Source organism: Micropterus salmoides, unplaced genomic scaffold (genome assembly GCF_014851395.1).
Source record: "Micropterus salmoides isolate LMB-PRFRI ecotype aquatic unplaced genomic scaffold, ASM1485139v1 Ms_hic_scaffold_12, whole genome shotgun sequence".
Classification (NCBI taxonomy): Eukaryota; Metazoa; Chordata; class Actinopteri; order Centrarchiformes; family Centrarchidae; genus Micropterus; species Micropterus salmoides.
This window is the reverse complement of record NW_024040263.1, coordinates 33,737,174-33,754,886: the sequence shown is the minus strand read 5'-3', so window position 1 is coordinate 33,754,886 and position 17,713 is coordinate 33,737,174. Positions and strand designations below refer to the sequence as shown.

General features: G+C 42.8%; 1 protein-coding gene across 1 annotated transcript; it reads left to right on the top strand.

The window, feature by feature from the left end:
• slc22a7a (solute carrier family 22 member 7a) lies at positions 1–14,921 on the top strand. Its single transcript, XM_038714789.1, has 10 exons — positions 1–490; positions 4,687–4,790; positions 7,354–7,508; positions 8,280–8,448; positions 8,530–8,653; positions 8,948–9,057; positions 11,722–11,936; positions 12,079–12,187; positions 12,986–13,192; positions 14,554–14,921. Exons 1-10 carry the CDS (start codon positions 125–127, stop codon positions 14,636–14,638), a joined length of 1,644 nt encoding a protein of 547 aa, XP_038570717.1. The 5' UTR covers positions 1–124; the 3' UTR covers positions 14,639–14,921.
• Positions 14,922–17,713: the final 2,792 nt, after the last annotated feature.

Below are 17,713 nucleotides of genomic sequence, written 5' to 3'. Positions count from 1 at the left end.
ACCTCCCTCTCTTTCTGCCTGACTGTAATCAGCTGATCGTCTTCAGCCAGGCTGAGAGGAACCTTAGAGGACAGCAGAGCGAGTTCAGACAGTGGACGAGTCCTCAGACACAGGTCTCGTCACCATGAGGTTTGAGGAGATCCTGGACGATGTTGGCGGCTTCTCCAAGTTCCAGTTCCTGCTGCTGTTGATCCTGTGCATCCCCCGAGCCATCCTGCCCCTCCACTTCCTCCTGCACAACTTTGTCTCTGCGACGCCTCCTCACCGCTGCGCCCTCAGGAGCCTGGAAGACGGTGACGGGATGTCGCCGAACTCCGACCCCGAGGCGCTGGCCCTCAGGATCCCCCGTCAGCATGACGGCTCCTTCAGCTCCTGCAGAGTCTACGACCCCCCGTTGACCCTTGACCTCAGCCAAGGAAACAGCACAGCACCTTGTCCACATGGCTGGATCTACGACCAATCACAGTTCAGCTCCACAACTTCGTCAGAGGTAAGGAAAAGCAAAATAAATCTCAGAAATGAAGAAGACGCTCTGAAATAAGTTATGTTTATTCAAGACTTTTCTTCTCACCTGCACTTCACCTGAAGTTCTTTATACAAGACCTCATAGAGCCGGATTTCCTAAAGGTCTGCGTGAGTAAAAACGTGTGCAAACGTGATATCACCAGCAAATCAACACGTAAGCTGATCTGCTTATGAATGAATGACGTCTTCCAAAAGTGCAAGACAGCAGCTGTTGTTCATTTACTACTTTGGCCTTAATGAATATGCAGTTTGGGGCGTAACTTACAAATACATTTATTTACTACACGCAGTGTGATCCAACCGGCCTAAAGGCAATTTCCTGTGAGTGCAGCAGCGTCTGTGTTTGAAAGGAAGCTGCAGAGATGGCTGCTGTTATGGTTGGAGAAGGAGACACAGACGTGATGAAAGAAGACGCAGAGAAATGAACAATATTAGATAAGATTATTCTATATCCAATATATAGAATTATTTTATTTATTCGATGAACTATATAATTGAATTATTATTTTATTTGTATTTTCTTTTAGCTTTTTCAACACTGTTGTATGAACATTCATACCAATGAAGCAAATTTCGTTTCGACCTTCTTTTCTCCGTGAGATGGAAGAGTTTAGAAAGTAGTAGTAGTGGTGTTGTGGAGAGCCCCCAGCTGCAGCGGTGCACGGATCAGGCGTAAAGTTCATCCAGCCAGAGGGAACAATCACCAACTGTTCACAGCGCGCCGGTCGTGACAGCGACACAACCCGTTGTAGGTATCAGAGGGGGAATGCAGCGTTGGGGCGTACAGGGCCAGGAGGAGCGTCCGGGCGGTCGGTCGGTGGTCGTTCCCTCTGGCTGGATGAAGCATGATCTGCTGGCATTTCCTGGCGTCTGGGTCATTCCAGCTTTCTGTAGCTGTTTCTGCTGGGGTTTCCCAAAGCAGTTTTTCAGGTGTGCTGTTGCAAGTACTTAGTGCAGTCTCAGACAGGATGGGCAGGAACAGACGATTTCCACATACTCAGGACGCACTGAATGAAACAAACCAAGGTTTTTACGCTGTGGCTGCTTTCCCTCCCGACTCTCCATGGCGGAAACTAAACACACGCAAAACGCTCATTTAAATACTGCCACCTCCGTTGTGTTTGCTCCTGTTGTCATCTACACAATAATTCTTAGTAAATCGGCCATAACAGATACTACAGTTACACGTGCAATATTTTAGAATGCACACGCAATTTAGTTCTCTTTATTCGGGATGTTAGTAAATTGGGCCCAGAGCGTTACCTAACGCTCACCTGGCAGACAGGTGCATAGGAAAATGAAATTGTATAAAAGAAAAAGGCTGAATTTACTCACCACCACAGTCTCCCAGACGTGGACCTTCATCAGGCGTCAAACACACTCACATTTATAAAATAATTGTTTTTCCGTTTCTCTTTTCATCAGACATGAGAAACTTTTGTCTCACTCACATGTTCTCACCCGCTGTTGACAGTTATGTTTGGTTGCTGGTTTTATGACAAAGATGTTGTTTGTCATTTTAAATTTGATGCTTGCTGACGTCCATGGCTGAAACACACTCTGAGACACTCAGTGCAGCAATTAACTTTAAAATTGAATCAATTTAAGGTCATTTAAAGGTTCAGAAGGCTTGTTTGTGCAGCCAATACAGCCCTCAAACCCTGTGAGCTGTTTTTACACCTTCACTAGGGTGACCATATTTTGTCTTTTTCGAAAAAGGGGACAGTAGGGGCAAGAGGGGGGCAGGGTGGTGGGGGTTAAACAAACAAAAACATAGTTTAGCTTTGAGCACCTTTAACTGACGAACTCTTTCCTTTGGCTGCAATCTTGTGTTTTGGAGCTAATGTGGGTGTCGCTAGCACCTACCATACCAGCTCTGCAGCTCAGGGGCGTGTACATGACCGACCAATGGTGGAGTGCAAGAAGGCGGGGCTGAGATTCTGCAGCCATGGTAGCATAAGAATGCAGAGGGGACAAATGGTTCCATTTAATACATTTATTGCCACTATTCACACATGAAGAGCAACAAGAGATGATGAGGCGATGATTGACGGTTACGATTTTCTACAAAATGATAAACAAGGAAACACACAAGAATAATACAGTAAACCAATGTATAACATAACACTTAACAACTAAGCGCCTAACAAACAATAAACATTTATACTCTAACCAAAGGGGGTGAAAGGGTAGGCCTACCACTACTGAAATTATAAAGCACTACATAACAAAGACATTCATTTAACAATTACATAATATAAGAAATGCATCAAGTTAAGTTATACTGTTTTCTGCCTTTCCTTAAGAACTACAATTAAAAAACCATGTGCACTGTGCACTGCACACAATGTGATATCTGTAGTCTCAAGGCAAACAATCAAACTGAGGAATATACCATCTACTAATATGTATACTAGTCAAGCATTCAATCACATCAAGTTTACAAATAACCATTAAGATTCAGCAAATATGAAAAAGGCATGAAAAAGGGAACAAACTCGCTTTATCACGCACAACCATAGAATATAGTATATCTGAATCACAGAGACAGAGGGCCCTCATGTGTGGTTTGTGCTGCCAGCCAGAACAAAGGGAATGGGTGGAGTGAGATCAGGTGAGATTGGGTGGGTCCTTGCCGTGGAAATAGGCAGAGGGTTGCTGAATAGTATGGCTCTATTCTACATCTCCTTTGCTGAGATAATCCATCCACCTCACAGGTGTGGCATATCAAGATGCTGATCAGACAGCATGGGTATCGCACAGGTGTGCCTTAGGCTGGCCACAATAAAAGGCCTTAGGCTGGCCACAAGAAAAGGCCACTTGAAAATGTGCAGTTTCACTGTATTGGGGGGGTCCAGAAACCAGTCAGTATCTGGTGTGACCACCATTTGCCTCACGCAGTGCAACACATCTCCTTCACATAGAGGTGATCGGGTTGTTGATTGTAGCCTGTGGAGTGTTGGTCAACTCCTCTTCAACGGCTGTGCAAAGTTGCAGTCAGGTCGAGACCCCGATGAGGACGACGAGCATGCAGATGAGCTTCCCTGAGACGGTTCCTGACAGTTTGTGCAGAAATTCTTCCGTTATGCAAACCGATTGTTGGAGCAGCTGTCCGGGTGGCTGGTCTCAGACGAGAGACGTTGCAGGCAACGTGTTTTTTAGCTATACAGTAAGCTTAACATTATATTCTCCAGCATTGCATTCTCCAAGGAACAGGCAGGTTGTTGTTTTGGCAGGATTTAATGAAGGAAAATATGTAATTTGTAAAACTGCAAAAAGGACACAAATACAAACATGTAAGAACCTTGTATGTACTAACCAATGTCTCTGGTACATTATTAGAGAAAAATACAGACACAACAGGTACTGACTGTTAACGGGTACTGACTGTTAACGGGTACTGAATGTTAACGGGTACTGAATGTTAACGGGTACTGACTGTTAACGGGTACTGACTGTTAACGGGTACTGACTGTTAACGGGTACTGACTGTTAACGGGTACTGAATGTTAACGGGTACTGAATGTTAACGGGTACTGACTGTTAACGGGTACTGACTGTTAACGGGTACTGAATGTTAACGGGTACTGACGATAGGTATGTCAATCCAACAATACACTAACATCATCCACCAATATTCATTAATAATTTATCTACACTCAACACAAGAAATAATAACATCAACGTGTTAATACAACTGTATATTGTAGATGACTTACGGATGAAGCCGTTTGGTAGACTTTAAGGAACAGGATTGCAAGAATTGTTAAACTGTGATGCTTCCTCTAAGAGCCCATGTGGAAAAGGAAGTTCCTCAACACTACTTCCTGTCATCCTGACTATTTACCATTAGCCCACTTCCTCTTTTTGCAGTCACCAGTAGGTGATGCTAAGAACGTAGAAAATAAGCCTATACACTGGTTCCAATACAGATGTACTGTCAAATTCTCTGAAACGCCTTTGGAGACGGCTTATGGTAGAGAAATGAACATTCACTTCACGGGCAACAGCTCTGGTGGACATTCCTGCAGTCAGCATGCCAATTGCACGCTCCCTCAAAACTTGCAACATCTGTGCAGCCTCAGACTTCCTTTGTCCGTTCAGAAACCTGTGGCAACATCATTATTCCATCTGTGTTTTAACCTGTCTGTCTCTCTGCAGTGGGATCTGGTGTGTGAAGACAAACAGCTGAATCAAGCTCTCGCCACCTACTTCTTCCTCGGGGTGACGTTTGGAGCCGTTCTGTTCGGACAGCTTTGTGACAGGTGAGTTCTTCAGCTTCAAGTGAAGCTGATTTTACTTGATGATCATGTTTTTTTATGCTGCTGAATGAAATCTCTATCTTACTAAGAATTAATTACTTATAAAGTCAGTTAATAAGTGACAAAAAAAGTGGGAGCTTTGTTAAATTATTTCAGCCTGTTTATGATAGAATTCAACATCAGAGTCAAGTAAAATTTGACCCTATTCTACAAAATCCTTTTCCCCCTTTTTACAAGAAAATAAGATTTTCAGGAAACTACGTTTTCAGAAAACCTAAGCTGTTTGATGAATTTAGTGTCACAATCTGCCTCTCTGTCCTCCGCTCTCACTCCCAAGTCGTTACATATACCCACACATAAAACCCTTTGGCATCAGTTTTTAATGCACTGGGAGGAAGCCCTGCATCACTGTTGAACGCTAAAAGAGGGGGGTCCGAAACTGAAATCACCCACTCACTGACCCAGGTAAGTAATGTAAGTTTACTAATGTAACGTAGTTATTTTAACCCAAACCACAATCTTTTTCCTAAAACGTAACCAAGTCGCCTTTAACACCCTGTTGTGTACGCAAGCGCTCTGCATTTTTTCAGCCTTTTAACGCCGCTGTGTTTACAAACTTGTCGCAGCTGATTGGGTAACACCTGTGATACATCCACCAAACGGGAGAAAACACACCTCGAAGCCCTGTTGCGGAACGTTGCAAATCCCCCTTAACAGACCTTTAAGCTGCATGACTAATAAAGTCATCCTGCTTCATTTGGGTATTTTTACTAAAGAAAAGGATCTGAGTACTTCTTCCACCACTGTAGAGTGGTTATGACTCTGTACGTGTCAATATATCGAGTGTCTTGCTTGTATCAAAAATTAGGCTTGATTTTATGAAAATCTGATTATAAGTTTAGGATCTAGGATCAGCCGGAGCTCTGTGACCTACAGTCCTGGCTTCATAAACATCACTTTAAAACAGACATTTTATCTCCTGTGAGGCCAACTTTTATGCCACTTGTTAAGTTTTATTAGTTGGGATGGTTAGGATACACCACGCTCTTCTACTGTGGCTCTCTTCATTATTCACTATTGTTCTGGGAGGTTTATTCGTACCTTTCAACAACGCAGCCATTCAAAGTACTTTTCACTAACAAAGTCAGCTGCTGCTCTCCTGACACAAAAGTGTGTGTCTGTACTAACAACTGCAGATTCTCCACATGACTCTATATTGAATAAACTCCTAAATGTCATTGATTACCAACACAGAACACTGTCTCCACATGATATTAATAATAATCCTCCCCCCTGTCCACATTGGCCCTCTGGCCAAGTTTACTCTGATGTGGTTGAGTCTTGGATGAATTGAATTTGAGCAGCTCATTTGGCCCGTGGGAGCTTCAGACAGGTGAATAAAATCACACGGGCTGGATCTGAGAGTTTTCCTAGTAGCTATGCCATCTTTTTTTTACACTTAAATGTTTTTTCTGAACACTTTAAACATGTCATTTCTGCAGCTACAGGGGTCTCTCATGTCAGAACAATAACAAAAGATGCAGGATTCCTTCCAGGCTGTCCTCACCAGAAAAAAATTACCATAAATGTAGGTCATTTGTGCAGCATGTTTTTACGACCAAGTGGCAACCTCCGGCTCTCACGAGTGAAGCCAATGTGGAAGCACCTTAAACCTGCATTCTCTCTAACAGCCAGCAGGGGGCGACTCCACTGGTTCCAAAAAGGAGTGCGATTGTATAGATGTCTATGAGAAAATGAGACTTGGGACTTTGAGACGGAGAGGCCTTTATGTGAGCGCCATGTGGGATTTTTTGCAGTTATTTTAATAAACAGTGTTGTATGCTCTGGGGCGTCTCATAGAGACCGGAAGTGCTAGTTAGCTAGCTAGTGCTAAAAGTGGCGTTTCATGCGGACGCTGAAGGGTACCTTTAGCGTCAAATACTTTGTCACGCTGTCTGAAAACGTCAGTTATGATGCACTGAGATGTGAACGTGTTGTCGATATGTGACGAGTCGGGGAGTGAGAACTTGATGGGTAATTGCTTGTATGTGTCGTTTTGGGAGGCATGAACAACCAACCAAAATGTTTGTTTTGTAGTGAAGGTTGGGGGAACTTGTGAGTCACACAGTGTCAGTCAAGAGGTTTTTACCGGGAGTCAAATGATCCACAGAGGTCTCTTCCTCTCCTAAACAAACAGACCCGGTGATTAAAATTGGTACAAACACTCAGTACAGTTTCTCTGATACTGTTCATACTGTTACATTTTATATCTTTAACAGCTTCTAGAGTTCATTCTTGAGCTTGGAAACAGCCACTGAAAAAACAATCTCACTTAAAGCTCGCCTCCAAAGCGCCTCTGGAGCTTTTGATCGTGTCACTCGACCTTCAAGTTAAAAAGATAAACTAAATAACCCTTAATGTTGAAACTTAGCTTTTAGGTCAGAGTCCTCAAAGTGCTCAGAAAATAATTCCATGTAAACTCAGCAAACTCCGTCTGCAGAAGAAGATCCTGTGATTTGATCGAAAGCTCCAGATCAGCTCCTAAAGTGGTGAGCGTGTATTGCAGGTTTGGTCGAAAGTCGATGCTTCTGGTGGCTTTAATCGCTGCCACCACGCTGGGAGTCACTGCCGCCTTCTCCACCTCCTACGTCATGTTCGCCGTCTGCAGGGCGCTCTGTGGCGCGGCCCTCAGCGGGATGTCCATCATTGGCGTGGCCCTCAGTAAGAACTCAAATCACACACTCTTCAGGCTCATCTCTTGGGTATTAAAACCCAAAGGCAGAGTGTTTTATTGTTCCTGTAACTTACAGGAGGATTTTCACAATAAAGGTTTTATTACAATCAGAAATACATATTGAGATCACTTCTTCATTATGTTGTTACCTGTCAGTTATCTGCTGTCATCTGCTTTTATCGTCAGATGATGATTTAACCTAGATCTCAAAATATCTCGTTATCTAACGAACATCACAGCAATGGTCTCATTCATTTAAAAACCATAATAATAATAGGCTGCTGTCACATTTTTAACGTGTGCAGTTGGTTCATGGTAGAAAGTCCCTACTGCACCCAAGGCCAATGAGCAGAAATCAAACAACAGATCCAATCAGAAGGGGGCCTGAGCAGAGCCAGACCCTATCCAAGATACCTCTGGGACCCAATATAAGAGGGACCCAGTCTGGCTCGAGTCCTGCGTCAGGTCTCAGTGAAGAACCTGAAGTAGAGAAAACTATTGGCTGTTGGAAAATATTCACACGCACCGTGTTTTAGCACTTAAGCACAACAGCAGAAATATTTAGTTATTATTGTTGTTGTGTTTTCGTGAAGCAGCTACAACACTTTGCATATCGGCCTACATAGTGACAGCATATTATTCTTATCTTGTTATCTATGACTGAAAGTAGAAATCAAACTGTCTGTATTTATGTCTGAGAGAAGTCTTTGTTCATGTCACTGAAGTCTGTTTCCTGTTATCGCGGACTTCCTGCTCAGGTATCGAGTGGACGGACGTGAAGCACCGTACCTTTACCGGTACCGTCATGAGTTTGTCGTGGAGCGTGGGGAACATGGTCCTGGCCCTGCTGGCCTACTTCATACGAGCCTGGAGACACCTGACACTGGCGGTGACGGCGCCCTGCATTGCTGCCATCGTCTCCTGGTGGTAAGGCATCAGATAGGAGGAGTTTCTACCCTCCACGTCTCTGTGTTTTTTTAAAAACCAGTTTCCTCTGCCTGTGTTCAGGTGGCTGCCGGAGTCAGCCCGCTGGCTGCTTGCCAGCGGCAGAGCAGAGGAAGCCAAGAAGTATCTGGATCAGTGCGCTAAAATGAACGGGAAGATCGAATCTACATCCAGACTGGACTCTGAGGTACCTCACTGTCAGAGAAGATTCAGGGCGTCGATCAGTCCGTCGACACCAGAAACATCGATGAAACCTCTTTCTGGCAAATTAAAAGTCTTTCAGGAGTGAGAGGCATGATGCCCTTTGAGCCACTGGAAGGCTTTTAATGTGAAACATCAGTGCAGGAAGTGTTGACTTTCAGTGACGGGAACTAAACCCCACTCAAAAAAATGGCAAAATGTAAAAACCTGCAGTACTTTAGTGAAAGAGAACAGTCTGAGCTTTCTGCAGAGTGTTGAGCACAACGTGTGTTTGTTTCAGGCTCTGGGGAAGGCAACGGTGTCTGAGGTGGCCGAGAAGAACCACTCCTACCTGGATCTGGTCAAAACACCCCAGCTGAGGAAGATCACCCTCTGTTCCGGGTTGTACTGGTACCAAATCATCATTTGACCTTGTTGTCTGCTGTGCAGCCCTCATACTGACTGTGTCAACACGTATGTCAGTGCCAAATCTGTACCGCCTGCCTGATCCGTTCTGCACATGCTCAAAAGTCGTCCTATCAGTCAAAGAAGGTTACCGCAAATGTGCCTGTTCAAAATGATCCAACTAAATCTTTCATGTCAAGATAAAAAAATAGTTTTTTAATCACTGTAGATAAAACTTTTCACTATGATGTAATAGGAATATACTTATATAAGATATAAGATATAAGATATGAAAGACCTTATTCAACAGTACATTTTTTGGAACGTACCTAGCTAGCTACTAGCACTTCCAGTCTAGTCAGGGCATCTCATACAGACGCGCCTGGGGACGTCTCATACACATGCCAAAGGATACCTTTTGCATCGCTTTGGACAAAAGCGTCAGTCTTTCTGAAAGCATCAGTATTTGATGCCCTGAGATGAGGACAACACACGAGTAATTGACCCTTCGCTAAGCCGCGCCCAATCACAGCGCAGTATAGGACTCCAACTGAGGTCCGACACTTTCATGGCTGCGCTCCATTCACTCTAATGCAAAAGGAGTTGTTTTCTAGTTTTCTTCTGCTGTATTTTTCCAAGATCTGGTCAAATGCTGTTCCTGGGTCATCTTGTAATAGTTACAGCAGCTACCCAGAGAGGTTGAAAGGAGAAGTACGATTTATTCTCTTTCCAAAGACCTAAAATAAATCCAGAAAAATGTCCGCTGTGGATTGTTCCTAATGTGATGTTTCTACTTCCTACTGATTGTAACGTAATAAAGGCCTACTGTTCTGCTGTTTAATGATTGTAACAATGAATAGAGGCCTACCTAGCTTTACAGGAACAGTGTTGATCGTTCATATCGTTGTCTTTTGTCTCAGTCGTCGGGGGATGCGGTGGTTCACTTGTACTGTGTGATTGGTAGGCTTTAGCTTCTATCTTTAATTTTTTTCTTGTCTGTTTGAGTCAGTTTGAGTCTGACAGCCTGAATACAACCTTCAAATGTATAATGCAACTGCAAAACTATCTGCTTCTTTCTGACATCGCTTTTTCCAACAAATTTGAAAATATTTCTCCGTGGAGTGCAGTAATAGACAGTGGCAGCGCCGACAGTTTGTCGGACTTAGCAACAGTAACTAAGGTGGGCATGGCTTAGCGAAGGGACAATTATGAACAGGCACATTGCAAAAATGGATCTGGCAGGAAGCACGGATTGGGTTCTTACAACGTTCTCACTCCCAACTCGTCACATATGGACGCATGGTCAAGACCCCTCGGTGTCACTTTGTAATGCACTGGGCGAAACCCTGTAGGGACGTTTTCAAAGGTATGTGTATAATACAGTAAAGTAAGAAAGGAGGTCGTTGGGGTGGACGGGTTGGCCAGTTTGTTTCCCATGTGAAACAAAAAGTCAACATTTAGTGTTTTTATCCTTATGTAAGTAACCTAACTTAACTTTGTTAATTATGATCTTTTCCAATGTCCTTATAGGCAAGTCATGCCACATCTTGGCAACGCCTCCGGGCAGACGACTTTTTCCCAACCCGTAATAGTTCTACAAGGCATGCGCAGTCGAAGTAAACAAGACATCTACATCAGTGGAACCACACGATTGGCTAAAATATGTTTCCTGCTTTGGCAGTTAAAAGCAAACGATTGCTTTAGCGGGACGGGCGGGATAACTGCCATCTTTGGCGTTACCATTGTACAGTTGTATTGAGCATGTGAGAGTGGCGTGACTCCTCTATAAATAGTCTCTGTCTTTGCTAAACCCAACCCAATTTAACCCGACATTTAACAAGGTTTTACAGCGTTGAAAGTCTAACTGGACATTGCACATTTATTATTGATAACTTGACTGTGGAACCGTACACGTCCAAAAACATTCTCACTCCCGACTCGTCACGTATTGATGCTTGGTCAAGGGCCTTTGGCGTCAACGCCCTGGGTACCGATTTATTTTCATTTTTAGACATTTAGGGCTCCGCTGTAAAGTTACAAACGCTTTGCAACAATAAATATGCAACTTCCGGTTAGACTTTCAAAATAAAACGCTAGCGTTTCGAAACATCACCATTTTGAAACTGCACCTTATTAAAGTCGTGAAATGTTGCAGTTTGGTTTGGAAAAGAACAGGGTTTGGGTTAAAATAACTACGTAGGTTAGTTATCATCTAAGTTGTCTAACGTCACTTGCGTAAGTTACTCAATTTACGTAACTAGCGTATATTTAAATCATATATTTAAATCAAAATATTTAACGTTGACTTTTTGTTTCACACGGGCACGAACCCCGTTCTCCTGGTTCAAAGTCCAGGTTCCGGCCCTCCGTCCACCCCAATCACTTCCTTGCTCAGTCTGTTCTATCAAATATCATATACCTGCCTTTACCGACAAACAGACTGACGCTAACGGGCTTTCCCACTGTGTTGAACTATGACGCTACAGGGATCCCCAGTGCGTTACAAACTGACGCCGATGGGTCTTGACCATGCGTCCGTATGTGACGAGTCGGGGAGTGAGAACCGTTGCCAAAAAGGCGTTAAAGGGTACCCAGGGTGTTAACAAGTGACGCCAAGCGGTCTTGATCAAAGCATCCATGTGTAAGAGTGCGCTAACCGTGTTGCTGCAGGTTTGCTGTTGCCTTCCTGTACTATGGGATCAGCTTCAAGATCTCAGGTTTTGGCGTCAGTATCTACCTCACGCAGTTCATCTATGGCGCCATCGAAGTTCCCGCCAAAATCCTGACCTTCTTCGTCCTGGACTGGATCGGCCGGCGGAACGGCCAGGCGGGGTTTCTGATCACAACGGGAGCTCTGATTGGAGTAAACACGGCTATACCTTTAGGTGACATCACTTCCTGTCTCTGCACACACACACATAAACGTGACATTTTGAGGCTGCAGACGAGATAACCTTCATCGTGCATTAATTAAAAAGATGACTCTGGCATCTCTGGACCCTCACACACATTCTGCTTCTCCTTCAGAGTATTCAGTGCTTCGTACGTGCATCGCTGTGGTGGCGAAGGGTTTCTCAGAAGCGGCGTTCACCACCGCGTTCCTCTACTCAGCTGAACTCTTCCCAACCATCCTCAGGTAAAACCCCAAACCTGAAACCACGAGCCAGAGGTCCCTGACTGAAGCTGCTTTTAATTATAAAGCATTTTTTACCCGTTACTCGTTCAGCTGTGTTTATCCTCAGCGGATCGTATAAAGGGAGACGTCTGCTGCAAACATTATTAGCATGTTTGCTAAGCGTCATGTCAACAACACGTATTTTGAGCCTTTATTTAAGGAATAGTAGCAGTACCACAGTACTCCTTTACAAGAAAAAATCAAAATCATACTTCAATAATAGAAAAGATTTCAGAGGTATTAACAGAAAAACACGTTTCTGCTCAATAGAAGTCAATGCAGTCTAAACGGCATGATATGACACACGAAATCCAAAAAATGTGTTTGAATACCACACTAAATGATCTAAGAAATTGGCGTGTTAAACACCTTTTGATGATACCAAGCCGGTTGACAGGGTGGACAGTAATTAAGTACATTTACTCAAGTACTGTACTTCAGTACAAATTTGAGCTACAGAACACATTTGTTTCCGTTTGAAGAGGCCTACTGGCAGTGGAGATAAAATCTGATGTTTGTCCTGAGGGTGGCGCTAGGGGGAAGCAGCAATGGCATCAGGAAATTGCATGTAAAGGTGACCAAACATGGTTGTGGTTTCTTGTTCTGGACCAAGGGTATAATACTTAATGTGACATGTAGTGTAAAGCACTAAACTATAGAAAAACTATAGATTATACAAGTACATGTTGGACGCACAGTGTCGTCCTCAGGCCCTGCTGCCACATGGGTGGGGAAAGTGAATGTTGTGTTGTTGGACAGGCAGTGTGGGTTAGGCTACACCTCGTGCCTCTGTCGGATCGGGAGCGCCCTGGCTCCGATGATCATACTACTGGAGGACATCTGGCTTCCTCTGCCGCCGCTGATATTCGCTGGGACAGGGATGGTCAGCGGCAGCTTGGTCTTCATGCTCCCAGAGACGCTCAACGCCCGTCTGCCTGAAAACATCTCCGACGTCGAGGAGGGAAGGTGGAGTGTTTGTTCTTCAATGTCTGTGTTTCTTCTGCTGCTTCATCTCTAAACGCTCTGGTCAAGTCACAGATCTGTATCCCATCCTGGGGAACAACCTGTTCTGACTCCCCAGTCGTCACATATGGATGCATGATCAAGACCCGTCAGTTTGTAACGCACTTGGAAGCCCTGTAGCGCCATACAAAATATATTAATTAAAAACACCAAAACTAAAATGACAATCAGAGAGCCAAACGTGAGCGTCATCGTTTCTAAAGTCCTCCATTTTTCCCCATCCTCACTAAAATGCTCTCCGGAGTTTTAAAACGAAAAACAGGATTGGGGGCATATTCAAACTTCTGTGTTTTAGGTCTTCGTTTTCACCGTTTTAGTCTCGACGGAGGTGCAAACATAGCAAGAGGTCTCTGTTTTAAAACCAAAATGCAGCAGTGTGGGTGGGGCAGTGAGTTTGCTGCCTCCCCACAGTTTAATTGTGCTCTGTAGGAAAACAGGAGCTGCATATGCATGGAAATGAAAGACCTGTAGACTCTCTCTGTCAGGAGGAAGTCTTCATGATGATGATCAACACAAGTCCAGTCAGAGCTCTGAGGAAACAGCTGCTGAACAAAATCTGCGGAAGTTCACCGAAATTCTACGTATGAATATTTATTGCTGTTGCCTTAATTATGGAAGTCCAATTGACCGACTCCTGAAACTCAAGCCACCTGCTTTGGAACTATTTTGGATGATGTTTCTAAACTGAAAGTAAAAGATATCTTAGCGAGGTCAGGGGTTTGAATCTGACCCCTCGGCCCTTTGCTGCAGGTTGTTCCCTCTCTCTCTCCCACATTTCCTATTACGCTCAAACTGTCCTGTTACAATAAAGGCTAAAAAAATAAAAAAGAATGCAAACTGGACTGGAAATGTTTGCAGTTATTTAATTTGAGCTGATATTAAAATCCTTAAAAGGAAAATATTTATTTAAAGTATCTATCAATAGTTCATTAAGCTTGCTGACTCTGAATGAAGCTTTGTGGCTGGTGGCGCCGTCCGCTGACCGTCACTGCCCTTCTATCTCCCGCCTCCCCCCTCCGCTCTCCCTCAGACCACCAGCTTCACATCTGATGTCGTCTCTCTCCTCCTCCTACAGTTCGTTATGTGGACGCCAGATTAACTTAATTAGATTCAAATGAAGTTTGTGTGATTCTCAAAAAGAAGCTCTCTCTTCAGGGTCGTTGTTGGTTAACTACACTTTAATCATTAGTTTAGACACTGTAGGTGTCCTGTTAGTAAATGTTAATCCACATCTTCCAACCAATCAGAATGCAGAATTCTCTCATGGTTTAACTACTCTCCTCCTTTTTGTTCTTTCTGTTTAGACACAGACATAGTCATGCAAAGGGAGATGCAAAGATTGAGAAGAAAAGAAGGTCTGCAGACTCGGCAGCCCCGCAGAACAGCTGATCAGCTGATGGTCCTGGCTGGTCACATGATGAACTGGTCCTGCAGTCTGCGGGGACTCTGCAGGAATCGGTGCTTTATGACTTGATACAGAATTAGTTTTTTAGTAATTTCAGTCTTGTGTAAAGACGTGTTTTAAAACCTTGTAGCTGTCGATGATGTTCAGCTGACTGTAAGTTCTGAGCTCCAGGTGGTGGATTCTCGCTGTCTGGGTTCAGGTACCTGCCACTTTGCACAGAATTTACTGATTTCAAATTAAGACTATGCAAATAAAATGTTTTGTGTATATGCGTCGTCTGTTTTCTAGTGTAAAAAAACTAAACCTACAGTTTCTCTTACATCTTCTCCAGTTTCTGTTATTAAAGGCTGATGAGAAACAACAAAATATCCAACAACATTTTCATCTCAACTCGTCACATATAAACACTTGGTCAAGACCCCCTGGTGTCGCTTTCACTGCCTGGGTACGCCTTTAGTGTCATGTTGCAACATTTAGGGCTCCACAGTCAAGTTAGCAACATTAAATATGCTATACTGTTCACCATTCTCCATTTCAGTGCTGTTCATACTGTTATATTGTCATATTGTAGATACTGTATACCAAATCCACCTACCTCAAGTCATTACTCCTGCACAAAATACTTATACTTATTTATTCCAGCATCATTTGCACTATGCTTCATTGCACTGTGTACATGTATGCATGTATATGTACCTGTATATCACATCCACCTCCAACATGAACATACTCCTGCATCCTTTGCACTCTAATCACTGCACTATTTGTCAATATGTCTATATTGTTTTTGTTCATAGTGTGTATATTTGTGTTGTCTATACTGAAGTCTTATTTTTATTATTGTGATTTTGTATTTTGTATAAGTAAGCACATCGTGAGCAATGTACAATCCTGAGTCAAATTCCTCGTATGTGTACACATACCCGGCAATAAAGCTGATTCTGATTCTGATTCTGATCTGGTTAGACTTTCAAAATAAAACTAGTGGTTATCATTGTGAAAGGTAGCAGTTTGGTTAGGTTTAGGAAAAGATCATGGTCTGAACCTCATTGGTTTAACTTAAAATAACTACATAACTAAAAAGAATCAGTATTGTCTTTATGTATTACACGGGAGACGAACACCGATTTCAGAACCACCTAGTTATTTATACTAGCCCTAGTTTCAGCGTTAAGCCATGACGCTCACAGATGCAATGTGTGTTGACGCCGAAGGATGTGACAAAGCGAAGCCATTTCACGCCGTGCGAATGAAAATGGGCTGAAACACCAGCATCTAGAACACAAAACGAAAAGAAGAAAGACACTGACAGACCTTTTCCTCATTCTTTTACTTTATTGTTCTGGATGAGCTGGATATTTTTCTCAGGTGCTGGTGGAGACCAAAACCAGAGCTAAAAAGAGAGTGAATGTTGGACTCATCAGGTGACACAAACAACAGCGAGCATGTTGCATGTTAGCATCAACAACTTTACCTTACATCGGTGGGTTTTCAGGAGTCTACGGTCTCTTGGAAAAGCTAAGTTTACTTGCTTAGTTTTGCTCAGTCTGCAATCATGACTGTTATTTGATCCCATAGACACTCATCAATTGAGTCAAGACAGCCCAATACTACTGTTACTACACCAAATACATAGAAAAGGTCTGTCCTAAGGCGTTTATTAGTTTCTGACTCTGGGAAAGTGGAAAAAACTGTCTCTAAACTACAAATCACACACATTTAGGATGTTCTGTAACTCTGCTCCAGATGTGTGCGACCTCTGACATATAGAGCAATTGTAAGTAGCTTTAGACAAAAGAGTCAGCTAAAGGAGTAATGATTAATGTGTAGCAACACTTCAAATGATAAAACAACTCTTTTGTATATTTTGTTTGAATCTGTTAATACAGTTCACTGGCATGCTTGCATGAGGCTCTGCTTTGAGCTAAATGTATGTTAGCATGCTCACGATGATTAGCAGTATGCACCATGTCCACAATCTTAGTTAGCCTGAGTCAACAGCTAATTAGCAGTAACCAATCATAGAGCTGAGGCTGATGGGAAGGAGATTAGTTCTGCAGATATTTGGACATTAAATTGTTGATTAATCACCACAGTTCTTACAATTCATCCTGAGTGGACCATGAACCACAATCATAACAACACTTGAGTTTTCACTTCCAGCTGGGATATAAAGTACAGTAGTACAAATACACACCTGGATGTTGTGGATTTAAAATACATTTCTGCCCGTGATTGGCCGGCTGGTGTGAAGCAGGTGTGTTCACTGTGTGAAGCGTCTCTCGATGCTGAAGGCAGTGCATCAGGAACTGACGGCCTCTCATCGCTCTCCAATCAGTTCCTGATGCAGTATCACCAACATCAGGAAGCCTGGGCGTCATTCAGCAGGTGCATTTTCATAAACAGTATGAACATTCACGGCTGCACTTTACCTGTACGTGCACACACAGAGGGAGTTAAACCTACTGTGTTTATTTAAGAGTTACTGAAAAATTAAAAAGTTTCTCAGAGTTGCTAAAATGAACCATGAAGGAAAGTAAGTGATGGGTCTTTTAGTGTTTATTCATTTTCAATGACAGTAATATAGATTGAAATTATAATATTTATAAATGTTGTTTTAATTGTAATATTTTGTTGCTAACTTTCCAATTGACAAATTTACTTTTTAAGAGTTTGCTTACTTGTTTTGCCAAAACTTAACATGTGCACATTGTGCAAGCTGCAAAAAATATACCGGAAGTAATTTTCTTTAATACCAAATTATCTTCAAAAACCAGACTAGCTGGTCACAAATTGTTTAAAGCTAATATGTGAACTGAAGCTCAAAATTTTTCATCATTTTCATATTTTGTCAGGCTTTGTTTATTTATTTGTTTATTTGAAAAGGGACAATGTACCCGAGTTAGTCACAGGCTAGTTTTCATCGGCAGTCCCCTTGCCAGATGTTATTAGGCATCCTAAAATAGTAAACTGTTAAAGTACAATAAAATACATTATACAATTGAGAAAAGGTAAAAAATTACACTGTTAAAAATCACACCGTCATGTGCTGGGCCACC

What these genes read in the sequence shown, in the direction of transcription:
- slc22a7a (XM_038714789.1), top strand. Translation starts at nt 125, where the DNA reads ATGAGGTTTGAGGAGATCCTGGACGATGTTGGCGGCTTCTCCAAGTTC. An exon ending in AAACACGGCTATACCTTTAG is followed by an intron (nt 11,937 to 12,078) that starts GTGACATCACTT and finishes CTTCTCCTTCAG; the next exon opens with AGTATTCAGTGCTTCGTACG. An exon ending in CTCTTCCCAACCATCCTCAG is followed by an intron (nt 12,188 to 12,985) that starts GTAAAACCCCAA and finishes GTTGTTGGACAG; the next exon opens with GCAGTGTGGGTTAGGCTACA.